The following is a 12,774-nucleotide window of genomic DNA, read 5'->3' as shown; positions in this document are numbered from 1 at the left end:
GAAAATGCTGATTTTGAGGCTTTTAATGACAATTCCCATCAAAACTAATCATCAATCTCCTTACCTGACCTCCATGCCCGCCGCAGGAAAGCAAAAGCAAAGGACAATGCGGCCCTGGAGCCCACCATAGCCAAACCTTCCACACTTTTGCTGTCCGGCCGAGACCTTTAAAACAAGCGACGTTGCATTATTAAACGTCGAAGAAAAAAAATGGCAACTTTTCCACGAATCTGGCATGCTAATAATACGTTTTATTGTCGGTGGCGGGTCTTGGCGTGCTGACTGGAATCTTCCAGGAGAAGTTGTTTTTTTCGCTCATGCTGTAGCTTAGCGAGATGTGATAGCGTTCCAGGATGACGAGTCGCTGGCAGAGACGTCGAGCCGACAGCGTGCTTTTGGCCATTTGTGCTGAGAGCTTCTGTTGGTCGTCCACCAAAACCATTAAGCAGTCTTTTAGCTCTTTTTCATCTAAGGAAAAAAAATAAAAACGCATTTATTATCCTTTTTAATTCCATACGACAGTGGTGGTCCGTGAATTTCCTAGCTAGGCCTTCAGTTATGTCTAAATTATTCCAATCCTCAAAAACAAAAGTTATTATATGGCTTAGACAAATTGGAAATGTAAGTTGACAGGTATCCAAATGGTTTAAGAAGGCCGGTAAACTTTTTTGAATGAGGCGGTTGCCCTGGCCGAGTTATAGCAGCCACGAAAGCGACGGCCGAAATAGCCGCTCTTGGAAATCCACTTAAGCTTTTTACATAAGCTGGACTGGCCAGAGGCCGTCCGCGGGAGCGACGTGGCCTCAGCTGTGCGCATCGGTCAGATGGGTCGTTGAGGTTTTCACAAAGACAAGAAGCTCAAGTTGCGGATGTGTTTAATCGTTTGAATCTTCAGCTATTTGTTGTTTACTTGTAGAAGCCAAAGATGAGCTGTTTGTACGACTTTGGCAGTCAACAGGGGTTAATGAGTTAAGTCATTCAAGAAAATTGTGGATTTTTTTAAATGGTGGAATGTTATTTTCTTGTGTAGAATGTGTTTTTTGTTGTTTTTTAAATAAATTGGATGTCTTGTTTACACCTGAGACTAGTGATCAACCAATTCTGATTATTAGTAGTTAGAACAATACTGATGCTATTTTTTTTTTTTTTATTATTATAATTTTTTAAGTTCATAAAAATGTGAAAATCCAGACTGAAACGTGCGGTAGCCATTTTTGCTACCAGGACTCAGCACTAAAGTAAAAAAACATTTTTTATCTTTTAAATTCCCCAAAATTGTGAAAATCCACATTAAAACTGAGCAAAAAAAAGGTATAATGGGGTGACCCTACTTCTCAATTTTTGAATTATTACGACCATGTCTAGTCTTCATTAACCACGATATTCGAGGGATTACAGTACTCATGTATACACTTTATGGTATAGCTTTAAATCTCATTATACTGTTATAATGACAATAAAAGCATTCAATTTAATTTTCGAATAAAACCATGACAAAAAGCAACTAATCTAAGCATTTCCTCCTGTTATCTCCATATTTATTCTATTTCAAAAAATGCTGACATGCAAAACCCACGCCTGGCTGTGGATAAGCAGGAAGTATGGCATTTGAACCTTCAGCCCGGACGCCGGCGTGCTTGAGTTACCGACGATGTCATTTCCTGAATCAATAATATTCCGACCCCGACATGCCCCGCCCCCCAACTAAAGCAAAATCTTATCTCTTTCTAGCATAAAGTGTCGCTACCCAATGGCGTGGATAAACTGACAAATTATCTCAAAATGAGACGGCGTGGAAAACAAGATAAGCCACACGCACACATCCGCTTACCTGGCTGGCGTCCCCAGTCCCACGTCTCGATGATGGAATGGTGGACGTCCGGGGGCGCCGTGGACGGGCCCTCTTCCTCGTTAGCATCATCCTTCTTCTGACAGTTGAAGCAACCCGAGCAGTCTTCTGCAACATTAGCGTTAAGCCAAGTAAAAAAGTTTAAAGAGGAAAAATGTCATTTGGAATTTTTGCTAAAAGGGGCGGAGTCAATTTCTCTGGGAAGAAAAACCTACCTGGGTATGGAGAGTCCTCTACGTTAAATGTTATTTCTTCATTCTTCACCATTTCGTTCCACATCTCGCTCAGACCTTCGGGGGAGAAGGCCCACTGCCAAAGATACAATAAAAAAATATGTATGTATCATCATAAATATAAATACTGTATTTACTTGCATATAAGCCGCCTCCGTGTACAAGCCACACTTTTAAATTTGCCTTAAAAATCGTTATATTTTACAATTTCTTTCATATAATCTCAAAAAATTCAAAAAGGAAGTCATGTGAGCAGTACAACCAGGAAATGTGTCTGTAGCGGTCTAGTTTTTCATCTTTAGGTGAGATGGCGGCACCCTGAGCGAGCACAGTTGAGTTTTTTCACGTTTTATGTAATATACGGTTGATTTTTTTCTTGAATTACATTCATAGATGTCAAGAGAAATTTTGTTTAGCGAATGATCTATTTATCTTTTCTCTATTTTGAAATAAAATACAATATTGTCTTGCTTTATGGCGTTTCGTGTATGTCAGGTCTAATTTTTGTGCATCTTTTCATATGCCTGTAACTGTAATATTTAATAAATACACTTCTTAATAATTGTACTTGCGTTCTTGTACTTTCATATAGGCACGAAAACATGTCATATGGTATGTAGTAATAATAAGGGTGATACTACTTTACGGTTTTTCGATTATCGCAGCCATGTTTGGTCGATATTATCCGCAAAAAAACAGGTAATTATTGTAGTTTGTCCTTATGTGAGGGGCCTAAACTTGTCCCAGTTCCACATGTTGGCATTCACTTCTCATAATCGATGTGAATAGCCGAGATTAACCTCGTAATTATCTTCTACTCCAACCATGTGCTGACCCATTGAAAAAGATGGAGAATAAATAACAATAGATGGCTGTAAAAAGTCATTCAATCCCCGTAAAGCTCTGCGTTTTGAGAATTATTTCAATCGCCCAAGTTCATTTGTATTTGGATTTTTTCGGAGGGGGGTTAACATCATACCTGCAAATCTATTTTGAGCCATTTGTCATGAAAACAGAGCTGAGCGTTGAGATTAAAGGATCGAGAAGGCATCTTCCCACCTCCTCCGAAGCTCCTCTCTCAGCTGCAAAATGCAGCCAACCTGCAATTATTGACAAAAGTAGATTAATAAGACATGTGAATTCATCCTGAAGACAAACTACTGCATTTGACGGAATGAGATCACGTCTAATTTAGTGATCGTGAAGGTGTTTTAATGCAAACACTGATCTCTTCCACCTCATCATCATATTTCAAATAGGAAATTTAATCATAGGATGTTTACGGACTGGAGCACAAAAAGTAGGTTGCTGCAGCTGCATCTAAATTTAGACGATTTTTGTTTTGATCGCCAAGAGAATGTCACACTGTCACTTGGTCATTGAGCAAAAAAACACGTTAAAAATAACGATAACGTGATTTGTAATACAACGCTAATAACATAACCAACGAGGTTTCAAATGTTTGTGCATGAGTGTCTGCCGAGTAAATTTGTGATTTTATCGTGACATAACGATAACATGGTGAGCAACAACAACATAATCGGAACTTCAAAATCCCCCCAATACGCAAATGGATTCTAAAAATCCCAAGAGTTTGTATTTACACAATTTGAATCCAGAAAATTAGCAACCCTGGTAGCTAGCAGCTAATGCTAGCGAGCGTGTAGTATTAGGAATATAACGTTAGCCCCAGCTAGCAATGCTAATGCAGTTATCGTCATTCTAGCCCGGTGGGAACAAACCTCTAAAGGAATGACATTCAATAAGACAAACGTTTAAAATTAATGCTAGCATTACAACGACTTGGCATTTAAAAGGGCAATCTTTTCAATTACCTGCGGTCTTCCGCTGATGCCTTTACCGTCCTCTCCCTAGCTACAAGGCTGCATTATTTGGACTTGATTGACAGTACGCCGACAGAGACATGAGGCATGGAGACACATTACGTCGTCGAGGCGGGGCACTTTAACGCTAGTTTGTTTATTTTACCGGGTGAGCCGTTGAGGTGGAGTCACTAGTGAATGACTGAAAGCGAGCTTGTTTCAAGATTTCGCTCCGCCCGAGCGGCGCAATGTGGTATTAAAAACACGCGCTTCTTCTGATTTAAAGGCTGGACAGAAGCAGTGAATTTACTGTAACATTCGGAACGAAACACACCCAAGTATTATAACAAAAAATAAAATTCTGAACTGTTAAAATAATTATATAATATTTATTTAACAGAGTTAGACACACGCTTCTGTAAGAAGTACTAGTCGTCGACAAACCTTCGAGATGCAGAAAGATGCGCATGCGCAATATGGTCACATACTGACCCTCGCATCCCGTTGGATGGAAGTGGAGACCCGGAAAACATTTCTCGTAGTTCGGAAAAGATAAACAAGCTATGGGACTGTTATTAGAGTCCAATAGCATCCACAAGCCGACACTTGGTATAGCGATAGCGGTCTTTTCCAGTTTTATCAACGGCTCGACATTTGTGCTTCAGAAAAAAGGGATTTTACGGTCACGCGAGCGAGGTACAGTGTAAATGTAGAAACATAATGAAAATTACATTTTTTTCTACCAAATATGACTTCAAAATCATTTAAATGAATGGAATAACCCCAATTATAATCTATAATGTAATTTTCCCTAGGTGTTTCGTACTTGAAAGATGCTGTGTGGTGGGGCGGAACGTTGTGCAGTGAGTTTGGCGCCCTCTTCTGTTTAATTTGGGGAAGAACATGACTGCATAAAACAATAACACTTGTTAGGGCAAAAAAATACAAAAATACTCACAACCATTTAAACATCTGTACAAAATAAAAATAAAACTTACCCCTGAACAAAACTCACACAAAAAACATTTTTAGATTGCAAAAAAACCCTCATATTCACCATAAAACTATTGAAGCTAATGATATTTTAGCTATTTTTACGAGTATTTGTTAGCAACCATCCGTATAAAACACTCAAGAGAATGTGAGTTTTCAAAAATACTCGGCTTTTTGTCTACAATGTCAAGCTTTCGGAACACAAAGAGCTTCTGTGTTTATGCACATTTGTATTCAGCGACATTGCACATTTTCAGTGGTCGTAGGTCAAATTGGGAATTTCCTGGCCTACAACGCGGCCCCCGCGGTCATCGTCACGCCCCTCGGAGCCTTTGGAGTTCTCTTTGGGTACGTGAGAATAGCATGTAAAAATGTACAAACATCTTTTTTTGTATATCTGCTGAAATCAGGGTGTCAAACCTGCAGCCCGTGAGCCAGAAGTGGCTCGCTTGAGGGTTCAAGCCAGGATAGGTTCATTCAAATTTGATTGTTGTGTGCTTCAGAGCAGTGCTGGCATCCCATCTCCTGGAGGAGCATTTGAACATTTTGGGAAAACTGGGATGCGTGGCCACCTGCTGCGGCTGCGCGGTGCTGGTTCTGCACGCGCCCGCTTCGGAGGGGGTGACGTCGGCGCGCCAGCTGGAGGCCGGCTTGGTCAACCCAGGTGACCCTTGACTGATTCATTATATATTTTAATCCTTTCTGATTGCTATATTTTTGTTTGGTCTTGTTTATATTTTTTGTGAATTTAAAAGTTGTAAAAAGTAAATACTAAGGTATTTTTCACACATGTTTTATTTTTTTGTGAATTAAAAAGCTATAGAAAGTAAACAATTATAAAGGTATTTGTTTTAATTTATTTATTTATTGTGAATTAAAAAGTTGTAAAAAGTAAACACAATTATAAAGTTGATTTATTAGTATTTATTAGTATATTAGTAGTATTTATTAGTATATTGGTAGTATTTAGAGAATTTGGAGTGCTAAATTAGCCAAGCACACATGTTTGGGGGTGATGGGAGGAAACCGAAATACCCAGAGAAAATCCATACAATCCCAGGGAGAGCATGAAAACTCCACAAAAGTGGACCAACCTGGATTTGAACCCAGAACCCCACAACTATGAGACTTATGCACTAACCATTCGAGTGCTAAATTAGTCTAGCGTGTCTATTTTAGGTTGTGGAAGTAAACCGGAGTTCCCATAGAAAACCCACATAAGCCCAGAGAGAACAAGCGCTCGAACCCTCGACCCCATAACTGCGAGCCCGACGCGCTAACCACTTTATCAGCGGCTCGATGTGAAATGTGAAAATGTTCTTACCTAATGATGTAAAGTTGAAGATAGTCAAAGTATTTCCCTTTTTTTGCAGTGTTTGTGACCTACGCCGTTGTCGTGGCGCTGACTTTGGCGGTGCTGATGGCTCGGACGTTCCGCTCCTACCCGCCGTCCGGCTTGGGGGCGTACGTCGCCATCTGTGCCTTGCTCGGGAGCTTCACGGTGCCCTGCAGTAAAGGCCTGGGTCTAGCGGCAGGGGGGCAGAGCCCGGTTTTGTTTTGGGGGCTCCTCGCCACGTTGGGAACCGGCGCATTGTTGCAGTTTTTCTACATCAACAAAGCCCTGGAAGCCTTCGGTTCGCACATTTTCGAAGCCGTCTACTACGCCGCCTTCACGGCTTCGGCGCTGGTGTCGTCGGCGCTGCTCTTCGGCGAGTGGACCGCGCTGACGGCGGCCGACTGGCTGGCCGCGCTCTCCGGATTGGCCACCGTGTGTGTGGGCGTCGCCCTGTTGCGGATATCCCAGGAGGCTTCGTTCTCCTGGAAGCAAAGTAAAAAGATGAACTAACTTCACCAGGACTTTTTTTGTACTAGTACACGATTTAATGACTGACGGCCATTTTTGGTGACATATCCAATCGTTTTTTTAACCTCTCAAATGTTGATTGGATGTTGATTGCAGTGAATGAGTTAAATAATAACAAACTAAAGACTACTACTAATTGAATGCTGCTGTGTAATATGTTATGTTATATTTTATGTTAATGTGGTACTACATTTTTATTTACTATTAATTTGCATTTCATGTAAATCATGTTATATTTAAGTGCCTTATTGAAAATGTTACAGAAGATATGTTATTCAGGTGTAATAATACATCATAGATAAATACGTACATCATTTTGACAGTCATTTCAGATTAAAAAACAATAAAAAATTTGAGTGTAAATTTAAGCAAATGTTTGTGGCAAACAATTGAACTATGCCGATATTATTTCATCCAATCAAACGCATCTTAATTAGCTGTCCAAGTTACACAGTATGAAATGCACCTGTCCATCAGTGATTTTATGCATTTTTTTGGAAAATTCTTAACATTGACACGAATAAACAATTCAGTAAATGAAAAATGAAGAACATTTATCACATTTTTTAATATTTGCTCATCACTCCTAAGTTGCTAGTGAATAGTTAGTTATCTTGAGTTATGAGCATTGCCTTGTCCTGAAGTAAACTCGTTTTTCAAGGTAGTACTTTATAGTGTTGTGGGCCCTTGATGTTTGCATCATTTGAAACGTCAAATATTGGTGGTAGTCGTTTTGTTTATATATATCCGATGACCGGTTTAGAAACAAGCACCCACTGTTTGAGTTTATACTCCGGAGGGCGTTGTGATTCCAACTTTGAACACCGAGAATCGAGGGGCCGCTGCCGCCGGCATAAGCGGTGCAAGCTGTTCACTTACCCCGGCTTGCCACTCGGATAGACGGCCAGCCAGCTGTCGTCGTCTCGCCGGTTCTGGAGGATCCCGGATGAATGGAAATGGGAACTGAGCAGATTCCAAAGTAGCCTTGGATGAGAGCTTTATGCGGCCGGTCGTCGCGGAGGGATCTATAAGAAAAAAGGTACCCCAAATGAATATCATTAAAAGTGAGATTTGATCTTTTATTTAGTATTATTACTGGGTGGTTAGCCACCAATGCTAGGGAAGCTAAAATGCATGTGGAAGGAGTACGGAGAAGAGCTTTTCTGGCGTTTATATCGGATTGAGCTCACATCCGGGCATTTTTCCAATCCTCTGCATTATTGTCTATGTGTTTAAAGTTATTAAATTTGACTGACGTGTAAAAATGAGGCAAACTTTACCAGTTTGCGACGTGAGCAAGCTAGCTGGGGAGCTAATTAAGCTCACCTGTCGCGGTCACCTGAGTGTCGTCTAACTGACGACGACGACAATAAACGTTCAAAGACGAAACCAATTTCAAGAGATTCATAATTATCATAATAATACGTGACGAGCCGTCAAATTACGGGTACTAGTAGCGGAAAGTTGGCTGCTTTCAGGACGGTTTCTATTGGAGACCGATCCGGTCGAACGACATTCTGGGGCTCGCCATGGAGTGCAACGTCGACTCGTCGTCGTCGTCGGATTCTATTTGGGATTTTTCGAACAAAAATGGTGCGTTTACGACTCATTAATAGTAACAATGTGTAACAATTCATTAATATTTTGAATTAGGACCGGCTATGATACATAGTTTGCTATATGTTAAACAGAACACAACTAATGACCATTACTGGGTGATGCAAGTATTGTACTAATGTTGTTATTTTGACGTACTTGTTTATTTTTTGTCACGATGTTGTTATTAATATTTGTACATGCTTTGTCAAATATAGGTAAAATAATTTAAAATGAATATAACAGAATTTACAAATTTAGGAGGTATATAGGTATTATAGGGATGTAGTATATCTATATCCATCGATTTTTTTAAACTGGATACTTTTTTGGGTATATATCTAATTAATTCTGTGTACCATTGACAGGAATAGACGTCCAATGCATTTTAACTGTAAAACTTAGCAAAAAAATCATTTAATCCTGATCCTAGTGATCCTAAAAAGGTACTCAAGTTTCATATTTCACTTAAAAAAACAGAATAAATTAAACCTATAACTTAACTTAAATATGGGTGGGAATACTTCTTTGCAAACTAATGATATTTCAATCTGTAATATCATAAATAAAACATTTCACTGGAATACCATGTCATTTCATAATGTGTTAGTACATTGTTGTATTTTGAAGGTACTTTTACGGGTCTAACATATGAGACGACAGTTTTCCTGAGGTAGGATTGGTCGCTTAGGAGGTTTTTTCTTCTCCAGACCCGTGGCTCAACTTGAGCTGCCTATCCGACGGGCGTCATCAACTTCTCCACTGCCTGTTGGTCAATGTGACGCGAGATCAAAACGTCAACAACGTCAGCGCTCCCGGATTGGGAATGGCTCCGGAACGGGGCGAGTACGACTTCTACGTCGGCCTCGCTCTGGCCGTCAGCTCCAGCGTCTTCATCGGAGGCAGCTTCATCCTCAAAAAGAAAGGTCTGCTGCGATTGGCCAAGAAGGGATCCACACGAGCGGGTGAGATGCTTAAAACTACTCGGCGACCAATCTGTTGGCAATTGTTTTTGATGGGAATTTTGATTGTTTCACCTTTCAGGACAGGGCGGCCATGCGTATCTGAAGGAGTGGCTTTGGTGGGCCGGCCTACTCTCTAGTAAGTAGCCTGAAATGTTATTTTGTTTCACTGACGGGCCTTCAAGTCGGGGACAGAGGACTCCTTTATAGTGTCCATTCTGGGAAGAATTCAAAGATGCAGTCCTGTAATGGTCTTGTTTACATTGGAACAGCTGATGTGACTGTTTCTGCAAGCTAGTGAGGGATAGCAGTACCTTAAAGATGCTGAAAAACATTTTTTTTGGCTTGTTACGACTGTTTTTATTTAGCCAAATAGCGGATGAAGCAGTTAAAGGGTTAATTCAATTTCACCTAGTCATGGTGTGCTAACTAAACGGAAAGATCACATAAAAACAAACTAATATTAATATTACTATGATTTCTTTTGGCATGTACAACTTCTACTCTGGACTTTGCCTAAAAAAAAAAAAATGCTATAAATTATTGGTGTCAAAGTGGCGGCCCGGGGGCCAAATCTGGCCCGCCGAATCATTTTGTGCGGCCGGATAAAGTAAATGAGTGCCGACTTTCTATTTTAGGATAAAATTCAAATGAAGAGTATAGATGTATATTAAATTTCCTGATTTTCCCCCTTTTAAATCAATAATTGTCATTTTTTAATCATTTTTTTTTTCAGTTTTTAGTTCAAAAATGATTTTGTAAAATCTAAAAATATATTTTTTTAAAAGCTCAAATAAACATTGTTTTAAATCTATAAAAAACGGAATATTAAGGAATATTAATCCAGTTCTTTTAATCCATTTATACAAAAAAAATCTAAAGATTATATCTAAAATGGCCCGGCCAACATCAAACCGCCTGAGTCTGACACCCTTGCTATAAATGTTATTTTTTGTTCCAGTGGGCGCGGGTGAGGCGGCTAACTTTGCAGCGTACGCCTTCGCCCCCGCCACTCTGGTGACCCCCCTGGGCGCCCTCAGCGTGCTTGTCAGGTAACAACGTACTTACAGTAATGCCATTTTTCGAGACAATGGCGAATTGTTTGACTCGAGTTTTGAATTATTCTTTTTGTACAGTGCCGTGCTGTCGTCTTACTTTCTGGGCGAGCGCTTGAATCTTCACGGCAAGCTGGGTTGTCTGCTGAGCGTGCTGGGTTCCACCACCATGGTCATCCACGCCCCCAAGGAGGAGGAGATTAGCAGCCTGGAGAGCATGGCGCAAAAACTGGTGGACCCAGGTCAGGCCGCTAACCTTCAAATGAAATTGTACACATACTTCATTACACCCAAACAAACAACTACAATCCTATATAATGTAATAATACCAAATATAATATAATATTACCGAATTTTTGCTACCAATACAGCATATTGCTACAACTGTAGTACCTATTACTGTAATTTTCTATTAAGAGAAAATCCTTGTCAAACCATGAAATGGTGAGGGAACACTGTATATATTTGAATCTAAGATAATATATATATTTTTTTTAATTTAAAATTTATTCCCTGGATTTTCTCAAGGGCTCAAAGCCACACTGTTGTTATAAGCCACAGAAATGGTAAAAAAAAATTAAAAGTAGTTTGATTGTCCCAAAAATTTAAGAGTTTTTCCCTTTTTCCCCCCCAAAAAATCAGTTTCATCAAGGTTTTGTTTTAAAAACATCAGGCTACAAACTGAATAGTTATAGCTTATAGTCTAAAGAAGAAAAATACACTAAATTCCTTTTTGCATTGAAAATAATTCCTGAGCTAAACACCCTGTCTAGACAATCCAGTTTTCACCTCATAAATCAGCAAATTGTTAAAAAATCTGCATGTAAAGAGAATAAAAACACAATTGTCCCAAAAATAACAGTAAAAAAATCCAGATTTAAACACCCCATTTAAGCAATTTTCAAAATTTTGTCAAAACATCCATCACTTAATCTAAAAAAAAATAACAATTTTCCTCCTGTTTCTCTTTTTAAAAAAACTGGATTCCAAACCTGGCATCCTCTGTACCTCAAGGCTTCTTCGTGTTTGCTGCGGCGGTGGTGACTGCCGTGCTGACCCTCATCCTGGCGGTGGCGCCACGCCACGGCCACACCAACATCCTAGTCTACATCGGCATCTGCTCGCTGATTGGCTCCCTGTCGGTATCCTGCGTCAAGGGCCTGGGCATCGGCGTCAAGGAGGCCCTGGGGGGCGTGGCGGTAGGCCGCGCCCCTCTCTTCTGGCTCCTCCTCCTGGGTTTGGTAGTCTGTGTGGGCACACAGATCAACTTCCTCAATAAATCGCTGGACATTTTCAACACTTCGCTGGTGACGCCCATCTACTACGTCTTCTTCACCACGTCGGTGCTCACCTGCTCGGCGGTGCTCTTCAAGGAATGGCGGCGAATGGACGCCGCCGACGTCATCGGGACGTTAGCCGGCTTCCTCACCATCGTGGCGGGGATTTTCCTCTTGCACGCCTTCAAGGACGTCACCGTCACTTGGGCCTCCTTGGCCGCCGCCGTGCGGAAGGACCAGAAAAATGGCGGCTACACAGAAGCTAACGGGACGTACCATCTCCTGCGTGATGGCGGAGAGGTGGACGAAGAGCGCGACACCCCTTTTGAGGCCGTCTCTCGTCGTAATGGGAGCTTGGCGTCGTAAGATGGTGGAAATGGTCAAAATGGGATTTTTTCTCGGACGCCGCAGTCGACGTTTTGAGAGTTTTTGATGGACGTCTATTGTCGTTAATGGCAAAGAATGACTGGGATTATTTTTTGGGGGGGTACATTAAATATCTTCATGGGCCAATGGGATCTTTTCAACTTGCTACCCCTATTTGACATCAAAATGTAGTATTTGGTGGCTCTTGGGAGTATTTTTGGCAGAGAATATACTAATAAAAAATATATCATGGCAAAACTTGAGTGCTTACACAGGTTGAAGGCTGTGACTAGGAGCACATCTGCCCCCTACTGGCCAGCTTGTGCAACTATACGTCGATTCCGAAATAGTGTACACACCCTCAACAAAAACATGATCGCTATGTTTTTGTGCTAATCAATCAAATTCAAAGCATTGCTATAAGCTTTGACTTACCTGCAAATTTGACTATTATAATCAATATACTATAATTGATATAATCAAACCCCTTGCTAACCTTTGACCTCATGATCTTAAAATAATCATTTTTCAATTGTTAAAAAACTAACATGCTGCAAATTCAATCATCCCTATATTGGATTTTGTGTTATTTTGAAGAAAATCAAAGTGTAGGTTTCATAAATTTTGGTTTAACAAATTATAATATTTCATGTGTGATTAATAAATTGTTTTGTTGTGTATTTTGCTCTGGGAATGTTTGATTTGAGCTGAAAAAGTCTCTTATGCTAACTTGTTAGCCACAGTCAATTAGCACTA

At 40.4% G+C, this 12,774-nt stretch overlaps 3 protein-coding genes and 1 long non-coding RNA gene across 5 annotated transcripts in view; 2 read left to right on the top strand and 2 right to left on the bottom strand.

Moving 5' to 3' along the window:
* Nucleotides 1–4,050, bottom strand: part of herc2 (HECT and RLD domain containing E3 ubiquitin protein ligase 2) — a 53,116-nt gene extending 49,066 nt beyond the window's left edge. Inside the window, exons 1-6 of the mRNA XM_077716173.1 lie at nt 3,918–4,050; nt 3,062–3,182; nt 2,065–2,158; nt 1,832–1,957; nt 249–468; nt 65–165 (exon numbers count right to left, since the gene is read on the bottom strand). Of these exons, the coding sequence (XP_077572299.1) occupies nt 65–165; nt 249–468; nt 1,832–1,957; nt 2,065–2,158; nt 3,062–3,133 (613 nt within the window). The 5' untranslated portion in view covers nt 3,134–3,182; nt 3,918–4,050. The remainder of the gene's footprint in view (nt 1–64; nt 166–248; nt 469–1,831; nt 1,958–2,064; nt 2,159–3,061; nt 3,183–3,917) is intronic.
* A 343-nt stretch (nt 4,051–4,393) lies between these two features.
* nipa1 (NIPA magnesium transporter 1) lies at nt 4,394–7,074 on the top strand. The gene is made up of 5 exons (XM_077717485.1): nt 4,394–4,601; nt 4,721–4,768; nt 5,156–5,246; nt 5,402–5,562; nt 6,272–7,074. The coding sequence occupies exons 1-5, from the start codon at nt 4,469–4,471 to the stop codon at nt 6,742–6,744; spliced, it is 906 nt and encodes a 301-aa protein (XP_077573611.1). The 5' UTR covers nt 4,394–4,468; the 3' UTR covers nt 6,745–7,074.
* Nucleotides 5,808–8,012, bottom strand: LOC144196969 (uncharacterized). Its single transcript, XR_013326438.1, has 2 exons — nt 7,642–8,012; nt 5,808–6,716 (listed from the first exon to the last, which is right to left on the bottom strand). It is a non-coding gene; the product is annotated as an uncharacterized LOC144196969 (long non-coding RNA).
* nipa2 (NIPA magnesium transporter 2) lies at nt 7,496–12,698 on the top strand. Of its 2 annotated transcripts, none has more exons than XM_077717484.1 (6): nt 7,496–7,801; nt 9,069–9,323; nt 9,403–9,459; nt 10,282–10,372; nt 10,457–10,617; nt 11,390–12,698. In XM_077717484.1, the coding sequence occupies exons 2-6, from the start codon at nt 9,185–9,187 to the stop codon at nt 12,016–12,018; spliced, it is 1,077 nt and encodes a 358-aa protein (XP_077573610.1). In that variant the 5' UTR covers nt 7,496–7,801; nt 9,069–9,184; the 3' UTR covers nt 12,019–12,698. The 2 variants fall into 2 exon arrangements, with proteins under 2 accessions (XP_077573610.1, XP_077573609.1); XM_077717483.1 differs by lacking the exon at nt 7,496–7,801 and adding an exon at nt 8,135–8,355.
* The last annotated feature ends 76 nt before the right edge of the window (nt 12,699–12,774 follow it).

The sequence above is a fragment of the Stigmatopora nigra genome, chromosome 5, assembly GCF_051989575.1.
Source record: "Stigmatopora nigra isolate UIUO_SnigA chromosome 5, RoL_Snig_1.1, whole genome shotgun sequence".
NCBI lineage: Eukaryota > Metazoa > Chordata > Actinopteri > Syngnathiformes > Syngnathidae > Stigmatopora > Stigmatopora nigra.
Note: the sequence above shows the minus strand (reverse complement) of the source record. Positions and strands in the feature narration are given on the sequence as shown.

What these genes read in the sequence shown, in the direction of transcription:
- nipa1 (XM_077717485.1), top strand. Translation starts at nt 4,469, where the DNA reads ATGGGACTGTTATTAGAGTCCAATAGCATCCACAAGCCGACACTTGGT. An exon ending in TTTACGGTCACGCGAGCGAG is followed by an intron (nt 4,602 to 4,720) that starts GTACAGTGTAAA and finishes AATTTTCCCTAG; the next exon opens with GTGTTTCGTACTTGAAAGAT. An exon ending in GGCCGGCTTGGTCAACCCAG is followed by an intron (nt 5,563 to 6,271) that starts GTGACCCTTGAC and finishes CTTTTTTTGCAG; the next exon opens with TGTTTGTGACCTACGCCGTT.
- nipa2 (XM_077717483.1), top strand. Translation starts at nt 8,292, where the DNA reads ATGGAGTGCAACGTCGACTCGTCGTCGTCGTCGGATTCTATTTGGGAT. An exon ending in GAAGGGATCCACACGAGCGG is followed by an intron (nt 9,324 to 9,402) that starts GTGAGATGCTTA and finishes TTCACCTTTCAG; the next exon opens with GACAGGGCGGCCATGCGTAT. An exon ending in GTGGGCCGGCCTACTCTCTA is followed by an intron (nt 9,460 to 10,281) that starts GTAAGTAGCCTG and finishes TTTTTGTTCCAG; the next exon opens with TGGGCGCGGGTGAGGCGGCT.